The sequence below is a fragment of the Nomascus leucogenys genome, chromosome 11 (assembly GCF_006542625.1).
Source record: "Nomascus leucogenys isolate Asia chromosome 11, Asia_NLE_v1, whole genome shotgun sequence".
Classification (NCBI taxonomy): domain Eukaryota; kingdom Metazoa; phylum Chordata; class Mammalia; order Primates; family Hylobatidae; genus Nomascus; species Nomascus leucogenys.
In genome coordinates this window covers 46,769,712-46,790,931 of record NC_044391.1, presented here as the reverse complement: position 1 = coordinate 46,790,931, position 21,220 = coordinate 46,769,712, and the positions used below count along the sequence as shown (strand labels likewise).

Below are 21,220 nucleotides of genomic sequence, written 5' to 3'. Positions count from 1 at the left end.
GGTGTTGCTCTGTCACCCAGGCTGGAGTACAGTAGTGTGATCAGGGCACAATGCAGCCTTGAAATCATAGGCTATCAAGTGATCCTCCTGCCTTAGCCCCCCGAGTAGCTGGGACTACAGGTGTGAGCCACTATGCCCAACAGAGCATTCTGAATTTTGCTGACATCTGCCTCACTACAGCTCCCACTTGGCAGTTCTAACTTAGTCCTTTGGAGCAAACACAAAACTAATTTCACAATTTCTACCAAGTGAGTGAGGGCACCAGAGGAGTATGCGGCGAGGACCTCAGTGGGGTATCCTGGCCAGTCAGACTCACCCTGTGGGTCAGAGTCTGGGTCCTGTGCTGGACAGACCTCTGGGATGATGCGCCATTTTAGCCTCTAGTACAGCAACAACAAGCACTAATCAAAGGACAGTATTGAGTGCCTGCTTTATGCCATGACTTTCATTATGTCATTTAATTCTCACCGTAACTCAAATATCATTATTCTAAAGATAAGGAAACTGAAACTCAGACATTAAGTAACTTCCTCAAGGACATAGAGGAAGCAAGTACTGCCATCAGAATTCTAACCTTTGTCTGCCGCGTTGCCTCCTGGAGGGTCTCACCAGGGGTGATGACCTGACCTGTGTCCCTTCACACGTCTCCTCATTGGCTCTCCTCATTGGCCCACACGTTCTACATTGTTTCTTCTGAATGAACTCAACCTGGAGAGCGAAGGCTTCCAGACCTGCCAAACCAACATTATTGTTGATTCTAATCTCTCTCCTCTTCCCAGTACTTCTCTCTTCTCATCACCAAAATTAAGCATATTACATTCAAACACATCACCCTTCTCCTGTCTAGGGACACATTTCTAAGTTAAATCTACCTCAATAGAAATGAGAAACCTCTCCTTTCATACCTGTCCTCAACAGGGTCAAAAGAATCTTTGGGCCTGGCACATGGCTCATGCCTGTAATCCCAGCACTTTGGGAGGCCGAGGCAGGCACATCATTTGAGGTCAAGAGTTCGAGACTAGCCTGGCTAACATGGTGAAACCCCATCTCTACTAAAAATACAAAAATTAGCCAGGCATGGTGGCATGCACCTGTAATCCCAGCTACTCAAGAGGGTGAGGCACAAGAATCACTTGAACCCAGGAAGTGGAGGTTGCAGTGAGCCGACATCCCTCCACTTTACTCCAGCCTGGGCAACAGAGCGAGACTCTACCAAAAAAAAAAAAAAAATCTTAGAATGGCTTGGTGTAAGGTTGGGGAATCCCAGCTAAATGGTTCATCATGACCAGGTTAAACAGTTATTTCATCTTCTGCAGTGATGAGTGTGAGTCTTCCAGTTCTATTCCTGATGTGAAACTAAAGAGCTGAATACCACAACTGTAACAAGAGCATATATGAGCTTTGTCCTTGGCCTGTTTTCAGGTGAAATTTAATAGCTCAATGAAATGGAGCTCTGGGAAAACATTGCAACATATATAATACTTAAGATGTAGCAAGAATGGTATCTCTCCAGTTATTCACATAGTATTTTAAAGGACCTTTCACACAATCCTTGTGTCCTTGTCACTACTCACTCAGTAAACTGTAAACTCTTTTTTTTTTTTTTTTTTGACAAGAGTCTTGCGCTGTCACCAGGCTGGAATGCTGGAATGCAGTGGCGCAATCCTGGCTCACTGCAACCTCTGCCTCCCTGGTTCAAGCGATTCTCCTGCCTCAGCCTCCCAAGTAGCTGGGATTACAGGCACGTGCCATCATGCCCGGCTAATATTTGTATTTTTAGTAGAGACGGGTTTCACCACGTTGGCCAGGATGATCTTGATCTCCTGACCTCGTGATCTGCCCGCCTCGGCCTCCCAAAGTGCTGGGATTACAGGCGTGAGCCAATGCGCCTGGCCAACTGTAAACTCTTTGAGGGTAGAGTACGTACTGTGTTCATAATTTTCTCTCTCATAGTTCTTAGTACAGTGCCTTTCCCACAGCATCTGATTAATGATTTTTTTCATGAATAAATGAATGAATAAAAGAAATATAAAGGTGTCTTTATATGGTCAGTATCAATCTAGCTCAAGTAGTAGTGAGTCAGTTTCGGTCATTTTGAAGCAAGAAAACACTGAACAGGAAATACCAGGACAAGAAGAAGAATATGATGATATCTAAAATCTTTGGTTAGTTATGCATCTGAGGTTACATGGATCTGGCAGCAGAGTTTTAAGTACATTTCCGTATGACATTCTGAGTGTGATTTGGTGTTGGAATTTTAAAGCCTCTCTGTTCCATGCTTGATAGAGTCCTTTCTCAAAAATTAACAAAATACAAAAGCTGCACCTGATTATCTTAAAGGATGTCTGTATTTAAATAGAGAAATTATTTTTATGACTAAGATAAGAAAATCATATAAATAGAAAATGTCCCATGTAGGTAATGTGATCTGTCAAATAATTGTAAAGTTTTTTTCCTCTCCCTCAATTTCCTCCTGCTGCCCTGCCCCTTCATCTCTGTCATGAGGGGGAAACTGTTACGATGCTCATAGTGTGTGGACTCTGTCTTGGATAATGAGTTGAAGGAACTACTTTTTTTTTTTTGTAATGGAGTCTCAAGGCTCTGTCACCCAGGCTGGAGTGCAGTGGCATGATCTTGGCTCACTGCAAGCTCTGCCTCCCAGGTTCAAGCGATTCTCCTGCCTCAGCCTCCCAAGTAGCTGGGATTACAGGTGTGTACCACCACACCCAGCTACTTTTTGTATTTTTAGTAGAGATGGGGTTCCACCATGTTGGCCAGGCTGGTCAGCCTCCCGAAGTGCTGAGATCATAGGCGTGAGCCACTGCACTTGGCCTTGAAGGAACTACTTGTTAAGTCCCTACTTTAGTAGGTCTGAGGAAAGTGTTAACTTCTTGTGGAAAAGGCCACAGATCTTGTCTGGTTAGCAGATGCCACTTTCACTATTCAGGAGCTGTTCACACACGTTCAAAAATTGTGGGATGAAGAGAGAGGAGGAAGAGTGGCTTTTATGCCACCAGACCTCCACTCTTTTTATTATCACAGGTGCAAAATGTCCCCATCTCCTGCCCAGTGGGAGACAGCACTAGATCTGGTGGTCTGATGAGATCTCCTCTGACGCTCAGCTTGTGTGTGCATCAGCACCTGCCAGGGAACTCCGCAGCTGTACAGATGAGTTCCAGGCCCACTTCCCCAGAGCAGGCTGGCTCCCTGTGGTCTCTCTCTCCTCATAGCAGGCTTCCAGGGCCTTTTCTCTTGGTAATTGTCAGTCCCTGAAGATAAGCACGTAGGCCCTTTTTATTTTAAGACTTTACTGTTAAACAAAAAAATAGCAGCATTAGGAAATCACAAGTCTCAGACCCACTTCCCCTTCTGGAAGCCCCTTGGGACATAGTTTTTATTCCTTGTGTTGGGCTTTCTTTTCTTTTTTCTTTCTTTTTTTTATTATTATTATACTTTAAGTTTTAGGGTACAGGTGCACAATGTGCAGGTTTGTTACATATATATCCATGTGCCATGTTGGTGTGCCGCACCCATTAACTCGTCATTTAGCATTAGGTATATCTCCTAATGCTGTCCCTCCCCCTCCCCCCACCCCACAACAGTCCCCGGAGTGTGATGTTCCCCTTCCTGTGTCCATGGGCTTTCTTTTCTTACTGACTTCTTCCCCCTTCTCCCATTAAAGGAAAAGTTAGCTCTCAAGGAAACCGCATTCCCAGCACGTAAGCCTGAAGATGCAGGGATGCGGAATGGTCCATACTTTTTTTGTTTCAGCCTGGGAGCTCACATCTGTGGGGGATGTCCTCAGGTTATTAGCTCTGAGACATTCAGGGCATTTCCTCAAAGCCTTCATTTTCTTTAGCAACCCAAATAACATTATCTCATCCAATGTGAAGTGTTCATTGAGCCTTCCTTCCCCTAAATTCAGCATAAGTCATAACCATTGTAGACTGTGGCAGTGCATAATTTGCCCAAATGTGAATTCACTATTATTTGATTGGTAAAGCTTGATTAGTAAAGAATAATGGTAAATTGGCCTGGCTCCTGAGATTCTCAGGCAAAGTCCATGCTGGCTTGAGTTCTCTGTAAGTTGACTTTAGATGACATCTTTCATGTTTGGAAAACAATATTCCAGACATGAAATAAAAAACTGTGAGTCACACAATCAACATAATACTAGGCTTGGGCCATCACTGCTTTTAGAGTATTATGTTTTAGTGCTCATTTAATTATCTGTTTGCTATAAAAGTTGGCAGTCCTGACTTTCCTCTCCAATGTAAACAAAATAATATTATCTAATTCCTTTGCTGTTCATTGACATCATAGCAGAAACTCTTAAATTTTATTTTAAAAACAGAGTTAGATTTTCCTCGTAATAGATCTAAAAGAGGTGAAATTGAATGTTCCTTTTGCAAGCAAACAAGCTTCTGTCACTACTAGTAAGAAAAGTATTATAAGTAAAGGAGAATCTAAAGAGAGGTCTTTTTATCAGTCATGACACATGGGTGAGTTGACAGCCTAGAGTCTACATGTCAGCTTTGGCAGTCTGGAAATTTGGTATCTTCAGGTTACCGACTGCTGAGTGAACTCAGGGGTATTGACTGCTATTAACTGGTCAGTATATTCTCTGTGCTGCAGCAGAGTCTATGTGGGAAATCAAATGACAATCCAAAGTTTGCTTGGTGAGCATGACGTCAGAGCCAAAGGGAGTTGGATGGTCTGAGTGGCATATGTCACAGCCCCAGGGGCAGGACGTCCTCCTCTCCACTCCAAAGACAGTGTTGTAGAACAGAGCTGATTGCTTGTCCTCTTGGCTTGCCTAGTGATGGAAACCGAGCATGAATAGCCTCTCTTGTTAAAATAGAACACAAAACCCTCTAAGGTTTGAGCATATGAGAGGTCTGGAAGACGAGACTGTGCATGCAGTTACCAACTTGTCCTCCTGGATTTTCCCTCTCCTGCCAGTTCCCTCTCTTTGACTTTGGGTATTCATCACCATCTTCAGCCCCAGGGTATATTTTGCTCTCTAAAAAACTGGTCAAAGGGAAGCATCAGACCTCTTCCTATGGTTCTCAGTACAACTGAGATAGGCTGCAACAGCCAATGAGTGTCTTATTAAAATTGATACAAAGCTGAAGGATATAAACATGTACCAAAACTGTAAAAAGTTGATGGTTGTTGGAGGATAAATTTCTGTACTGGAGCTTGCAGCAAAAGGTTGGGAAATCTAAGCCAAGCAATTAGTCATGACCAGGTTAAACAGTGACTTCATTTTCTAAAGTGATGCCTTTTCAAAGAGTACTGTCCTTTTGAAAGCATCTTTACCTCTGCCAGGCAGCTACAACTGAATAGCTTGCGTGTCCTTTATTAGCCTGCTTTACTTTTGCAGATGGCTCATCTCATTTTTAATAGATTCTCATACAGCTAATTCTTAGGGTTGCACCATTTCTGACATTGTCCTCAAATTCTGGGAAGCGTCATAGGAATGTCTTCTTTTTCTGGCTTGTTTAGGCTATCTTTATGAAGGCATTTAAAAATATTCAATATTTTTTCAATCAATAGCAGCCATTTTTTTTTCTTTTGATACTGGGTCTTGCTCTGTCACCCAGGCTGGAGTGCAGTGGCCCATGATAGCTCACTATAACCTTGAATTCCTGGGTTCAAGCGATCCTCCTGCCTCAGCCTCTCAAGTAGCTAGGACTACAGGCATACACTACCACACCTGGCTAAGTTATTTTATTTTTGCAGAAACAGGGTCTTGCTATTTTGCCCAGACTAGTCTCGAACTACTGGCCTCAAGTGATTGTCCCACCTTGGCCTCCCAAAGCACTGGGATTACAGACCTGAGCCACAGCACCTGACCCAGCAATTGCTTTTTGTTTTTGTTTTTACTTCTGAGGCAGGGTCTCCCTGTTACCCAGGCTGGAGTGCAGTGGTGCGATAGTGGCTCATTGAAGCCTTGGCCTCCCTGGCCTCAGGTGATCCTCCCACCTCAGCCTCCTGAGTAGCTGGGCCTACAGGTGTGTGCCATCATGCCCAGCTAATTTTTGTAGCCTTTTTTTTTTTTTTTTTTTGTAGAGATGGAGGTTTGCCATGTTGTCCAGGCTAAGCCATTGTTTTTCAAGTTCAAATTGTTTCATCTTTGGTCAATAGGAAGGAGCCTATTTATGTGACTTTTGTGTCCTTTTGACTTGACCCCATTAATTGTGAAACACTTCCTTTCTTTTTGAGGTCATCAAAATGTTTCAGGTCATCTTGTACTTTTTCTGACCCAAACCTGGAATCAGTCACTCCTCAAAGAAGCCTTAGTTCCTTTGAGTGGGGAATGGTTTTTAGAGACCATAACCTGGGTGCTGGGGGTGTTCCTTGCTGCTGAGTTGTCCTTACTTCTAAACCTATTCAATGAATGTATGTATTTTTTTGAAAAGAAAAAAAAATGAGTTTATACTAGTGTTTCCCATATAAATATATAATTGTAATATTTTAAAGAAAACTGAACTACTTTGGTTGTACACATATTTTCTATTACACTGAAAACATCTTGACTCCATTTGATGTTAGCATAATTATTTATTTGCTTTATCCTGTAGTGGATATGAGAATTTAAGAAATATGAATATTATTAATAACAAGAATACTACTGAGTGAAATGTAAGATTTCTTTGCAGTTTTATTTGCTCTGGGAATATGTACCACTGTTGATGTACAGTCATAATATTGTGTTCTATGTCAACTTAAGAGAGAGAATTATTTTTTTCTGTGTTCTTATGCTATCAGTGGGATAGTCCATTAGGTTGACTTGTTTCCATTAATTTTCAATTGTTAGGGTTTTCTTTTACAATTTAAAAATAATTTATTCATTTATAGTCAGGGACTAGGTCTGTTGCTTAGGCTAGAATGCAGGGGTGCAATCATAGCTCACTGCAGCTTTGAGCTCCTGGTTTCAAGACATCCTCCTGCCTTGACCTCCCAAAGTGCTAGGATTACAGGTGTGAGCCACCGTGCCCAGACTATTTTATGTATTTTCAAAATTTATTTTTATTTTTATGTCTTTTTAAGAGATGGGGGTCTTGCTATGTTGCCCAAGCTGGCCTCAAACTCTTGGGGCTAAGCAATTTTCCCACCTCAGCCTGCCAAGTAGCTGGGACTGTAGGCATGCTGCTCCATCATCCTGGTTTTTTAAACATTTAATTTGTTAATATTATTAATATAGTATTATTCCAGAGCCAAAACTACAGGAGGCACATCAAGAGAGCACTCAGTTTTCCATTCTTGTCTCCTCCACAATGTTCCTTCTCCTATACAAGTTTTCTAATTTGTTTTTGGTTTATCCATCTAGTGTTTCTTTTTATAAATATTAGCAAACACAAATATCTTTATATCCCCCCCATACCCTTTCTTTCATCCATTTTATTTATTTATTTTTATTTATTTGTTTGTTTTTGTTTTTGTTTTTTTAATTTTTTGCACACAAAACAATAAACATTTTCTAAAAATACATACAAACAAAAAGATACGTATCAAACATATTAGGAGGGTTGCACATGGGAAGATGGGGAATAGAAATGGGGGTGGGAATTAAAGAAAATAAATGAGAGAGGGACTTTGTATGGATCAATGATAATAACTCAATCCTCTATTTGACGAAGGAGAAGGAAGAGGAAGAAAAAGCAAGTGGGATAAAGGATCAGAAAGGGAGGAAAATAGAAAAAATTAGAGTATGACTCCAGGGTAGACCTGTTTTGTTGTCGCTGGGTGAGTTGATTGGTTTGTCTATTGTATTTTTCATATGTTTCGCCATGTTGGCCAGGCTGGTCTCGAACTCCTAGCCTCAAGTGATCAACCCGCCTCGGCCTCCCAGGGTGATGGGACTACAGGCGTGAGCCACCACGTCCAGCCCCCACATTGTGTCTGGCCTCCGTGGTAGACCTCCCAGACAGAGCGGCCAGGCAGAGGCGCTCCTCACTTCCCAGACGGGGCGGCCAGGCAGAGGCGCTCCTCACTTCCCAGACGGGGGGGCCGGGCAGAGACGCTCCTCACTTCCCAGATGGGGCTGCCAGGCAGAGGCGCTCCTCACTTCCCAGACGGGGTGGCGGCCGGGCAGAGGCGCTCCTCACATCCCAGACGGGGTGGTGGCCGGGCAGAGGTGCTCCTCACTTCCCAGACGGGGTGGCGGCTGGGCAGAGGCGCTCCTCACATCCCAGACTGGGTGGTGGCCGGGCAGAGGCGCTCCTCACTTCCCAGACGATGGGCGGCTGGGCAGAGGCTCTCCTCACTTCCCAGACGGGGCGGCCGGGCAGAGACGCTCCTCACTTCCCAGACGGGGCGGCCGGGCAGAGGCGCTCCTCACTTCCCAGACGATGGGCGGCCTGGCAGAGGCGCTCCTCACTTCCCAGACGGGGCGGCCTGGCAGAGGCGCTCCTCACTTCCCAGACGGGGCGGCCGGGCAGAGGCGCTCCTCACATCCCAGATCATGGGTGGCTGGGCAGAGGCGCTCCTCACTTCCCAGACGGGGCGGCCGGGCACTTCTTCCCAGACGGGGCGGCCGGGCAGAGGCGCTCCTCACTTCCCAGACGGGGCGGCCGGGCAGAGGCGCACCTCACATCCCAGACGATGGGCGGCCAGGCAGAGACGCTCCTCACTTCTTAGACGGGGTGGCGGCTGGGCAGAGGCGCTCCTCAACTCCCAGACGGGGCGGCGCGGCCGGGCAGAGGCTGCAATCCCAGCACCCTGGGAGGCCAAGGCAGGCGGCTGGGAGGCGGAGGCTGCAGCGAGCCAAGACCACGCCACCGCACTCCAGCCCGGGCAACACCGAGCACCAAGTGAGCGAGACTCCGTCTGCAGTCCCAGCACCTCGGGAGGCCGAGGCGGGCAGACCACTCGAGGTCAGGAGCTGGAGAGCAGCCTGGCCAACATGGCGAAACCGTGCCTCCAGCCAAAGGACAAAAACCAGGCAGGGGTGGTGGCGCGCGCCCGCAATCCCAGGCAGCCCGCAGGCCGAGGCAGGAGAATCACCGGAGCCGGAGGCAGGGAGTCTGCAGCCTGCCGACTATACTCCAGCCCGGGCAACAGAGGGAAGAAGGGAAGGAAAGGAAAGGACAGTAAAGGAGAGGGAAGGGAAGGGGAAGGGAAGTCTCTTTCATCCATTTTAATGGTAAATAGTCTGTTGGTGAATATTGCCGTTTGAGAATGACTTTTTTTTTTTAAACCATAATGATGGGCAATAGTTCAGAACTACTTAAGTCTGGCTGGAGAGATGAGGAACATTACTTTTAAATACTGCTTGAAAAGAGAACACTTTTTTTCTGGAAGCCCATTTTTCTAAAAGAAACAAACAGTTTTTTTCCTTCATTTTCTCCGCGCCTCTCTAATTTGCCAGGAAATAATTCAACGCAATTCGGGCTGAAGCGTGTGCCTCGCTGCCTGCGGTTGGGTCACGGCCCCTTCTGAGACTGCTTGGAAGTGGGAGAGGACGCTTGCCCTCACGGGTGTTCTGCCCCTGAGACTGGCGCCCCTTGGTGCTCCCTCTGTTCCTCCCAGATCTTGGGAGAAGCACGGACATCTCTGTTTCTGCTTTTGGTCCCCGAACGCAGTTGCGCGCCCACCGGCTCCCTGTCTCTGGCGCTTCTGGGAGCGGGGGAGCTGGGGCCGCCCCGCCTGCGCACGGCGGTGCCGGGATTGGGGGCGGGCACGCAGCCTCCGTCTCCCGCGCGCTCGTTTGCTCGCTCGCTCGCTCGCTCCCGCCCTCCCCGCCTTGAGCGATCTCCTGCCTCAGCCTTGCAGGCTCCGCACTGCAGATGCCTGCTGGCTTCCCTGCGCTCGGCGGCTCCCGCGGTGCCCCGCAAGTCCCCGTGACCCTCCAGCACTGGCCGGCCGTGCACTCCCTGCTCCCAGGGGCCGGTCAGCCGCAGACACTCACCCAGCTCCGAGAGCTCTGCCGCTCAGCCAGTGGGGTAGCAGGGACCGAGACGGACGGTGGCCGTGCCAGAGCCCGGGGCGCTCTCGAATGCGGCAGGACAAGCTGACCGGGTCTCTGAGGCGCGGGGGGAGATGCCTGAAGCGGCAGGGCGGCGGCGTGGGCACCATCCTGAGCAATGTGCTCAAGAAGCGCAGCTGCATTTCCCGGACCGCGCCCCGGCTGCTCTGCACCCTGGAGCCGGGTGAGGACCCAGGGCTGCAGATGGGGCGCTGGAAAGTAGCGCCGGGGCTGCCCGCGCTTCTGTCTAGCCTGACTCCGTCTAGGCCAGGGAGCTCTGGGGAAAGTCCACATGCCACCTGGTGCTAGGCACCGCGTTGGCACCTGCAGGGTGCGATCGGTCTGGAAGGGTAGAGGGTAGACGGGGGCCTGGGCGGGGCAGCGGCCTCCCCAGGCGCGGAGAACCCGCTGCTTCCACCCTCTGCCAGCGGACCCCCACCCTGCGGCCTATGCGCTCGGCTTTCTCCGCGTGGCGGGGAAGTGCGGCTGGCTGCCCGGGCCCTCAGAGGCCGCACCACCTATTGTGTTCCAGGCTTGCAGGAAGCCAGACCTTGCGAGAGGTGTATCGGGGCGGAGAGAGGCACAGGTTTGACACTGGAGGTCGGAGGGGGAAGACAGTGGCTGCAAAGGCAAAACCGGGTGTTATTTTCCCAAGAGTCCCTTCAGCGTGAGTGCCGGGGTCAGCTCGAACTGGAGCCTGTAATTTGTGAGTACAAGTGGGGAGCAGCAGGAGATCCTTTTCATAGGTGAGGTCCGGGAACGAGCCTGGTCGTGCTAGGCAAGGCCCTTCCCGCTGTCAGCCTGTGTTTACCCATCCCTGCTTCTCCAGGCTGCATAACTCCGCGTCGGCTCCATCACCCGGCATCCCTCCCCGGGATTTTAAGAGCCTGGCCCTAGCGCGGGCTCCTGGGCACGGAGGTTTCTGGCAAGGAGTGGCCGCAGAGGGAGTTGGCTATACTCTCACTGGTGCTTGGCGCTCACCTGTTCCCTGGAGTGGCACCGGCTGGGATGCGTTCCAGGCGGGTTCGCGGTCCCCGGCCCCCGCCCCCCAGCGCCAGCGCCTTAGGGACCTGCTGTAGAGCCGCAGGAGAATCGAGGTGCCGAGTCCCAAAGGGTGGGATGCGGCGCTGCCTTTCCCAACCTCGTGGTTTCTTTGTTTTTCTCCCCTAGGAAGTGTCTAGTTGCAGAGGCTGTAGTATTTATTCACCATCTTCCTTTACCTCTTTTTTTTTTCTTTTAAGTCTCCTTCCCACGTTAAAAGTAAGTGTTTTGTATTTCTGAATCCGGAATAGCTGTGATTCTCAGATGAAACATAAACCTTCTCTCTGCCCGTATTCTGTTAGAAGAAAAGGGGGGTGAAATTGACCTGGTTTAAGCTTTTGCATGCAGGCGGCGAATCAATTTCAGTTAAATCCTCTTGCTCATTTTTAATCATGAGAGGATAGTTGTGGTTTTGGCCAACTAACCCCTGCTGGGTTTCACTATGAGAAGGCAATTGGCATGATGCCCAGCGGTGCCCCGGAAAAGTCAGAAGAGCATATTGATCAGACATACAGGGAATCCTTGTAGTGCGGCAAGAATAAGTCAGCGCGGGACCAAATTTCCTGGTCTTTGTTATCAAGCAAACGTCATGATTATACATTCCTCCATTCAGCACCTCGGGTCTGGACAGCAACCTCACTTGCTTCAGCGTGCCTTAAAGTGTGCGCTGGGCTGGAAACACTCGAGTCTGTGGCCATTGTTATCACCATTCTACGTTTGGGCAGGACTTCGTTTAAAGCACCTCAGAGAGAGAGGCAGATCCATGTGGTACTTAATATTCCTTCGGAGAAAAAAAAAACTTATCTATCCAGGCAGAGTATGGTTATGGCCCTGAAGCTTTAAAAAGAAATATCAAGGCATTGATTGGATGCCTGGGATTCTCTGCCACAGCTTACTTTGGAAACCTAGGACCCAACTCATGCATTTACAGCGCTCTTCCAGGGTTCCATGAACACCTGCATACTGATATGGGCTGGCAAAAATCAGATACATCTCTTTCCAGCTTCTTGACTCCGTGTATATATATATTTTTAAAAAGACCAGTCTACTTGATTACTTACTATTATTTCATAAATTCTGAAGATTGCTCCTATTCATACCAACCCCTAAGAAGTGGAAGTTGTGGAGAAGTTTTTAGTACACCTAATCTGCAGTCAATAATCTTAGAAACAAAAATGCCATCATTTGACTTTTAAATTTGTAAAACTTAATGTTATTGATAGTATTTGGCATTTCTTGGTCCTTGAACTTTTGGGCAATAATTCCTTTAAAAAATGGGGCCAGGTGCTGTGGCTCATGTCTGTAATCCTAGCACTTTAGGAGGCTGAGGCAGGTGGATCACTTGAGATCAGGAGTTTCAGACCAGCCTGACCAACATGATGAAACCCTGTTCTACAAAAAATACAAAAATTAGCTGTGTGTGGTGGCACGTGCCTATAATCCCAGCTATTCGGGAGGCTGAGGTGGGAGGATTGCTTAAGCCCAGGAATTCAAGGCTGCATTGTGCTATGATTGTGCCTGTGAATAGCCACTATACTTCAGCCTGGGTGATATATTGAGACTCTATCTCTTAAAAAGAAGGAAAGGAATTGAGACTGAGATAGGTTAGATAAATTGTTTCAGTCTAGGAACCAAGTCGAATGGAGGACTGTGTGACTCCAAGCGTGTGGTGTCATTTTTTGTTTTTGTTTTTGTTTTTGTGGTACTCCAGGCATCTATGTAAATCACCATCATAGGTAATAAGGCACATTCTATTGCTGTAGGGTATTTTCCTATTTTAAGAATCAATATGCTTACCTTTTGGCAAAATTGACTAAAATTTAGTAAAGATACATACTTTAAAAAAATTTGTCATGGACACAGGAAGGGGAACATCACTCTCCGGGGACTGTTGTGGGTTGGGGGTAGGGGGGAGGGACAGCATTAGGAGATATACCTAATGCTAAATGACGAGTTAATGGGTGCAGCACACCAACACAGCACATGGATACATATGTAACAAACCTGCACATTGTGCACATGTACCCTAAAACCTAAAGTATAATAAAAAAAATTTGTGATGATTCAGTAGAATCAAGCTTTTACTAGTATTTTTGATATAACTTTTTATAGTCTCCAAAAATAACATCTATTTATGTATTTTTGTTTCAGGAGTTGATACCAAGTTGAAATTCACTCTTGAGCCATCTTTAGGTCAAAATGGTTTTCAGCAGGTAACTTTGGTTTTGAAAACACTCTTCTTTTGGGGGTACCAACAGGGCACATTGAGATATATTCTCAAAGTGGAAATAACATTCTTTGATATGAATGTGAAGACGAGTCACTTCAAAAATATTTCAGGTGAAGTAGCTTTTGAGCTACAAGTGGCCTGGGTTTATATTTGCAATGGCAAATTTTGCACTTTCTGTTAATGGTACATGTGTGAAAAATTTTTAAATGAATAAATTTCACACCTGTACCATAATGTCTATTATTCTGAACCCCGTAATATATATTTTGGCTTATTAACCAGAGCTTCCCAACCATTTTGTCTGTACTGCAAAGGGGTCACAGATGTTTTAAGGGTGCCCAAGGGGTGGGACGCAGCACAGTAATAGCCATGGACTGATCTCTTCTGTCTGAAAGAAGCTTTGACTGTTTACCCCATTGTGCTGTGCAAATTTCAACACATTCTATGAATGTCAAGATGGGAAAAAGATTGCAAAGTGCTTATGTAGGTCACTGTGATCACCTCTTGGGATTTCTTCTTTGTTCCTAGTGGTACGATGCTCTCAAGGCAGTTGCCAGGCTATCCACAGGAATACCAAAGGAATGGAGGAAAAAGGTAAGGAGGACTCATAGGGCTAGAATACAGAAGGATCATCACTGCCCTTCTTTAAAGCCTCTGGAATGTCAAAAAATATATTCTAGGTTTAGTTACTTGAAAACCTGTCTTGATTATTCATTCCTGCAGTAAATATTTATTGATTATTCTGTGCCAAGTAACGTTCTAGGTTCTGGGGATACAGCAGTGGAAAAAAACAAAACAGACCAAAGTTTTTTGTCCTCATGGAGCTTACAATGAATAAAATATAAAGTATGTCAGATGGTAATAAGTGCCATGGATAAAAATAAAGTGTAGAGAGAAATAAAGAGCGTTTAGGAGAAAAGGGGTAAGGAGGTGGAATTTTAAATAGCGAGGTGACATTCGAGTAGGCCCCTGAAGGAGGTGAGAAGCCAGCCATGCAACTACCTGGGAGGAGATACTCCAGGCAGAGGGAACAGCCAGCACAAGCACCCTCAGCCCTCAGGCGGGAGCATCTTGCATCTGGGTTGTATTCAAGCAAAGATGGGGTGGGGCGGGGCTGGGGCACAGTGAACAAAGGGGGAAGCAATAGGTGAGGGGGTCATAGAGGTAATGTGGTGGGCTGAGGGGGTGGCAGATCGTGGAGAACCTGGTAGGCTACCATAGGTCTTGGGCTTTTGCTCAGTGTGAGATAGGAAGCACTGGGAAGTTTTGAGCAGGGGAGTGACATGATCTGACTTTTATTATGAATGGGCTACTCTGGGCACTGACTTGAGAATATGAGAGACAAGGGCTGAAGTAGGGAGACCAGTAGGAGGCTTGCAGTAGCTCAGGCAACAGATGCATCAGGATTGTGGTAGTGGAGATGGAAATTCTAGATATATTTTAAGGCTGAGCTCACATGAATTCCTATTGGATTGAATATAAGGTATAAAAGGGATGTCAAAGATGACTTCAAGATTTTGGCCTGAGTGATTAGGAGGTAGAATTACTGTTTACTCAGATGGGAGGAGTAGGTGAGGTGTGTGTGTGTCTGTACATGTAGGTAGGGTAGGTGGTGGAATAAGTGATTGGTTTTGGATCTGTTAAGGTTGAGATGCCTATTAGATATCTAATTTGAAGGTATCAAGTGAGCATTTGGATATATGCTTCTGAGGTTAGGAGAGAAGTCTGGCTGGATATATAAATCAATGTTTATTCCTGCTAAATCATGTTTAAATACCAAAACTTGAAATACACACTTAGGATATTAATTTATAAGCCTAATAGAATTTGAAAATTGAGGGTTCCTCAAAATATTCATAAAAATGACATTATGAAATATAACTTTCAGAAACAGATTTTCTGGATAAGATAATCAAAGAGTAAAAATATCCAGTGGCTCTTTTTAAAAACTTACTCATTATGGGAGCCCATCTGTCAGTTTTGTGTATGTGTGTGAGGGGATGGTTTAAAGGCAGAGGCCACTCCATGGTGAAAAAAAGCCCCATTCACCATGAGTGACCAGATGGCTCTTGCCCAAGTGTGGAGAGCAATACAGAGCTAAGTAAAACAAGCTTATGAGATTATACAGGTTATTCAATGAACAGAAATACAATTTGAAAATCTTCTTGGTTTGTCTTTCTAACAGTATCCCTAATGCCTGGATTGCTGCTTGACACCTAGTGGGAACTCAAAAAATATTTATTGAAAGAGTAAATGAAAGGCCCTAAATGGCGCAAATCAGTACAGCAAACATTTCAGTGAGGCTCTTTTAGATTTCTACTTACGAGTGATAGCTGGTCTAGGGACACTTCCCATTTTCTTGTCGAATGCAATAACTACTTTCTAATAAAGGTGAAGTTATGTATTCTACTTTGGCATTCTCCTTTGTCTATGTAATATTTTAGGTTTGGTTGACCTTGGCAGATCATTATTTGCACAGTATAGCCATTGACTGGGACAAAACCATGCGCTTCACTTTCAATGAAAGGAGTAATCCTGATGATGACTCCATGGGAATTCAGATAGTCAAGGTAATGCCCCTGAACTTGGCCTGTCATCCTAATATAGAAGAAAGACTCTAAGAGCCAGTTGCTTTTTGGACAGAGGATCAAATGATCTCTGCCTTCTGGTTTGAATGTCTGTATATTTTCTGCCTTCTCATATCATTAGCTTTTTCATGGAGAACCTTGACAATGTGTTGTCTGCGTAAATTTAAATGTTACCAGTAAGAAGAAAATGTTTGCAAATGAGCTTTCATTCATATTCAACTTATTAATCTTCCTCACACTATAGGAAGGACACTTTGTCATGGGTCAATGATGCCAACTGGATTTTTATATAAAAGTCACTGATTGAAAAAGTTAGTTAAGTATATTTCATATGAGAATCATTTGGTTCTTATTAGAGTCTTTGATAGTTTCTTAACTGCCAGTTTCTAAAGACAGGTTCACAGGTAGGGTCTACTTCCAACCACCTTGTGGGTTCAAGCCAGCTATGTAGGCAGTTGTGGCTTGCTTACCTGGGTTATTACAGTTGAACAGAGCCTGGTGCTAAAAGCCAAGGATACTGATTCTGTTTGATCCCAGTATTATCCTCTTACATAAGGCTCTAGCACATGGTTTTTGATTTTGTATGAGTACATTACAGTGTGATACTAAGCTGGGGTTTTAAAAGGAAAGTTGTTTCATCCAAATTTTGGCCACCTCAAGATGGCTAATGTTTTGGCATATTTGGAGATTTTTTTTAAGGAGGAAGTACTAACTAAAATGAGCTACTTTCTGTTCTAACTTGGTTTCAGACAAATGCTAAAAAAGTTATGCAATTTTACATTGTGTACTAAAAAGCCTTTGCATTATTCACATTTAAGCTATATATTTGGAATTTTAGAATATGTTTCACAGAGATGAAGTATCTCATATTTGAAATATTTCCTTTTTGTCTAACTGGTGAATTAAGGCAATGCACCTTTTTTAACAATCATCTTATTAAGAGTATCTTTTGTTTTCTCATGGAAGTGAATGCTGTGTCAGTTAATGATTTCAGCTCTTGAAAATTGTAGTTCCTGCTTAGTAATTAAATTATAGATATTGCCTTCATTAAAGCATAGCAAATATTTCTGTCTTACATACATTCATAAAATAATTTGAATAGAATGATTTTTCTCTCTATAATCACATTTTTTGCTATTTTGATTTCACTCCTTTATGTTATTTAGAGTTTTGATAGCTAAATATTATACTTTATTTGTAGAAAGGAAGAATGTTAGCCTCAATCATACATGTATTGTGATGACTATTGTTTTACCTGAGAAATATTATTAAAACAAACTATCAATTTATATGAAATTATAATGTAATTATTGTTAATTCTGAGCTACTTTTTGTGGTAATCCTGGAAACATTTTAAGTTGAAAATTTGCCTGACTGAAATTCCTCTTGCAAATCTCTCTTAAACAGCATATTACAAAATATTATGAAAAAGAAAGCTGAAAATGCATTTTGACTCATATGTATAAAAACATACACATTTTTTAAAAATAAAATTTATGTTGATAGTTTGACTCTGTTTACTGAGTCAAAAAAATAAGGTTTTTTTTGGAAAGAATATTAGGAGTTATTTTTGAAAATATTGTTTCCCTTCCATTTAGGACCTTCACCGCACAGGCTGTAGTTCTTACTGTGGCCAGGAGGCTGAGCAGGACAGGGTTGTGTTGAAGCGGGTGCTACTGGCCTATGCCCGATGGAACAAAACTGTTGGGTACTGCCAAGGCTTTAACATCCTGGCTGCACTAATTCTGGAAGTGATGGAAGGCAATGAAGGGGATGCCCTGAAAGTGAGTAGCAGGCTCTGACAAAGGCAACAGACATTCTTCTGAGAGTGAGAAATTGGAACTATAATCTCTCTTCCTTGATGTCTCATCCTTTTCCAAGGTGTTTGCCACACCTTTGTAATGACCTATGATAGCATTTCCTCCAGGTTAGAGCCATGTCAAGTGACAGATTCATGCAGCTGCCAACTATGAGGCAAATGATTATGTGTTTAGTCTCATTTATAAGACATCATATTTTTAAAGCAAGTTAAATATTAATTGTATTAATTATTCATTGCTGTTCAACAAATTAACTGCTTAAAACAGCAAACATATTATCTTACAGTTTCTTTGCATCAGAAATCTAGACACAGCCTAACTGCCTCAAGGACACATCACTGTCGCGGTTAAACTGTTGGTTGGTGTTGCAATCTCATCTGAAGGCTCAATTGGGGGTGGGCATTGGCTTTCAAGTTTGTTTATGTGGTTGTTGGCAAGATTTAATTCCTCACAGGCTGTTGGACTGAGGCCCCGGTTCCTTGCTGGCTGTTGACTGGAGGCCTTTTATAGTTCCTTGCCATGTGGCCTCTCCATCTCTCGACCCAGTGGCTGGCACCCCCAAAGTGAACAAGAGAGTAAAAGATAGTGAGTGAGTCAAAAGAGTTTAAGTTACAGATTTGTAGCCAAACATCAGAAGTGACATCCCACTGTATTTCCATATTCTGTTCTTTAGAAGCCAGTCACCAGGTTCAGCTCATAGTCAAGGGGAAGGGCTCATACAAGGGTGTGACTTAGGGGTCATGTTAGAACTGCCTCCCACGCTAGTTATGCTTAATTTTGATTGGATTGCCTTATTGAGTTGCTTTACTCTTTCATATTTGGAGCAAGATATGGAGGAGTTGGGCTGAGAGTGAGTGTCTAAGGAAGGTGTTTGCATGGAGAAGCATTATGGAATTGACTTACATTAATATCTTTTAATCTTTGATGCCTAGGACCTTTATTAGTTAAAACAAATTTTAAAAACATATTGAGATGGGGCACTAGTGATTTAAGCTTATTGGTTTGCATGTGTGTCAGTGAGTCACCAGAAATAGAGTGCTTATGAGAAATGAAGCATTTTAAATGTGGAGGCTAATGCCTATTTGCTTAAGGCAATGTGGGGTTACTAATTCATATTTGAACCTTTAAACTGCTCTTGATTGCAATGCTTTGTGATGTATGAGATAGATACTTAGTCTTCATGTCAAGAACCGCCCCCGCCGCAACCCCACTCCCAACAACTTGTATTTGACTATGGTGAATACCTTATTGATACTGTCAATCACTGATTAATGTGATGTGGAAAAATAAACAAATGTTCCTCTTGGTTTTATACATATGATGGTGGACTAGTTATAAATCCAGCCTGACATGATCTAAATCTGTATTCAACCTCTCACTTTTTCCATTGATGTATTTAAGGAAGCAGCTTTGAAGTTACTTGTTCATCAAAAAGGCAAGGGTAGGAGAGGGAGGGAGGCAGTGACAAATACATGACTTTAAGATGTTTTTTATTAAGAAGCAATTTTGTTTACTCAGTCTATCAGCTTTCGTCAGTTTTTTTTTTTTCAGATGGAATTGGTATGACGATAAAATGGGAATTGTTTTCTAGAGCAATTGGAATAAGTGAATCAAGTTAGGGGGTCGGATGGAGATGTTCAGGGAAGGAAATGTACATGCCAATCAAATTATAAAAGGGCTCAGTAATACTTGAGAAACTAGAAATTAAAAACTCACATAAAAATATGGATTAGATAAAGATGAGAAACTGAATATTTCAGCCCCCATGAAAATGAACTCTATGCAATGAGATGATGCCATCATCCTTTAAGAGTGTGTAGATCTTGTGTTTAGACATTTAATATGCAGAGGAAGGTTGGCTTCATGAAGAAACACTTCTGATGTCGAGGAAAATATTGGATGTCTGTTTTTCCGGCATGGCCTCTACAAGTCATAATTACTAGGGAAACATATAGTTTATTAGAAATAGGTGAACCATTTTTCCTGCTATTTAGCACTTAAGTTTTTACTTAGCAAATCTTTTATTTTTAACTTTTTGTTAAAAATTCAGAGCTCTCCCATTATTTAGCCAAATCTTTTTTTTTTTTTTTTCTGAGATAGAGTCTTGCTCTGTCACCCAGGCTAGAGTGCAGTGGCATGATCTTGGCTCACTGCAACCTCCACCTTCCAGGTTCAAGCAATTCTCCTGCCTCAGCCTCCCGAGTAGCTGGGATTACAGGTACACACCACCACGCCCAGTGAATTTTTGTATTTTTAGTAGAGATGGGGTTTCACCATGTTGGCCAGGCTGGTCTCAAACTCCTGACCTCAGGTGGTCCTCCTGCCTCAGTCTCCCAAAGTGCTGGGATTACAGGCATGAGCCACCGTGCCTGGCTTTTTTTTTTTTTTTTTTTGATCTAAGATTTGACCTTGGAAATACAGTGGTGGCTGGTTTGAGTGAGCTGGCTCTATGTCTTCACATCAGACATTGAGATGCCTTCAGATAGAGAATTTCACTATCACAGGAATTAGTATGATAATTGAAGAATTTTTTTTGCTTGTTTTCATGTAATTTTGAGGGATCATAATTTCTCAATAAAAACCAAATATCTTTCTCGGCACTACATATCTTATCCTTAGATGAAAAATACAACAGTTGTCAGTGTACGTCCTTTATGTCTGTATTCATGATCCTGTAAATTCCTCTAATCCTGATCCATAGAGTGCTAGGTTCCTGCAAGGGTACTCCACCATGCTGAAACTTGCTCTCCTCATCAGCTGCTGCCTCCCAGAACCTCCTCTTCCCGCAAAGACAGAATTTACTCCTTTCTTGTTGCTGAGCTCTTATTTCCAAGATGATGTTACGTTTACCCGGTAAATTTTATCCTAACATAAGAAGGCTAAGGCCTTCTGGGTCTGGCCACCTTATAACAAAGGAGAAGATCCTCCTCGAGATCATGCCCCTGCCCTACTGACTCGTTCAAAACTGTGACTCTGAAAAGTAGAAATTATAAGCTGGGGAGGAGGGGAAAATGGGCCCTTGGCAGGGCGGGAGATTTTTTTGTGTGTGTGCAGGGGGTGGAAATAGAGTTTTACAGTATCTTGAATGTCAAAATGTGAGATAGCTACTTTTCCATCAACATAAAGCCTGTTATGTATATAGAGCCAGTTATGATTTTGTTCTTAATTTTGTTTTTCTGGTGCTTTGGGGAAAGGAGCTGGTCTTTTAGGGAGTGGGTCAGGTACATAGCATGCCAGACCTTTTAGGAATGAAGCCGCCTGAATTAACACCTGGATACTCTTCAGAGAACTGCAAACAAAGAAAGTAGAGGTAGTGATTCAATACTATTATAACTGAAAATATCTGACTTCTCCGATTCCACTGTACAAATGAGCCTAAACATTGAATGGCAATACATGGTTCCAGGTATTTTTGTTGGTAAGAGTTTGGTGGGAAAGAACCAGGGATTGACATATAGAGCTCATATGTGTTTGGTTGGGTCATTCTAGAGGTTCTTGACATTTTAGGAAAGGTAATACGAGTAGAAAAATCAAAATTAAAATAGCAATTTGAAGAACCTCTATAACA

The 21,220-nt window shown here is 43.9% G+C and overlaps 1 protein-coding gene across 3 annotated transcripts in view; it reads left to right on the top strand.

Annotated features, from left to right (window-relative positions):
• The window catches only part of TBC1D30 (TBC1 domain family member 30), a 105,179-nt gene that overhangs the window by 38,756 nt on the left and 45,203 nt on the right, over nucleotides 1-21,220 (top strand). The window contains exons 1-5 of one of the 3 annotated variants that reach the window (XM_003252717.4): nucleotides 9,416-10,157; nucleotides 13,166-13,227; nucleotides 13,773-13,838; nucleotides 15,689-15,814; nucleotides 17,431-17,616. In XM_003252717.4, coding sequence (XP_003252765.1) covers nucleotides 10,004-10,157; nucleotides 13,166-13,227; nucleotides 13,773-13,838; nucleotides 15,689-15,814; nucleotides 17,431-17,616 — 594 coding nt within the window. In that variant the 5' untranslated portion in view covers nucleotides 9,416-10,003. Of the gene's footprint in view, nucleotides 1-9,415; nucleotides 10,158-13,165; nucleotides 13,228-13,772; nucleotides 13,839-15,688; nucleotides 15,815-17,430; nucleotides 17,617-21,220 lie in introns of those variants that run through there. The other 2 variants (XM_030822295.1, XM_030822296.1) reach the window with 2 other exon arrangements.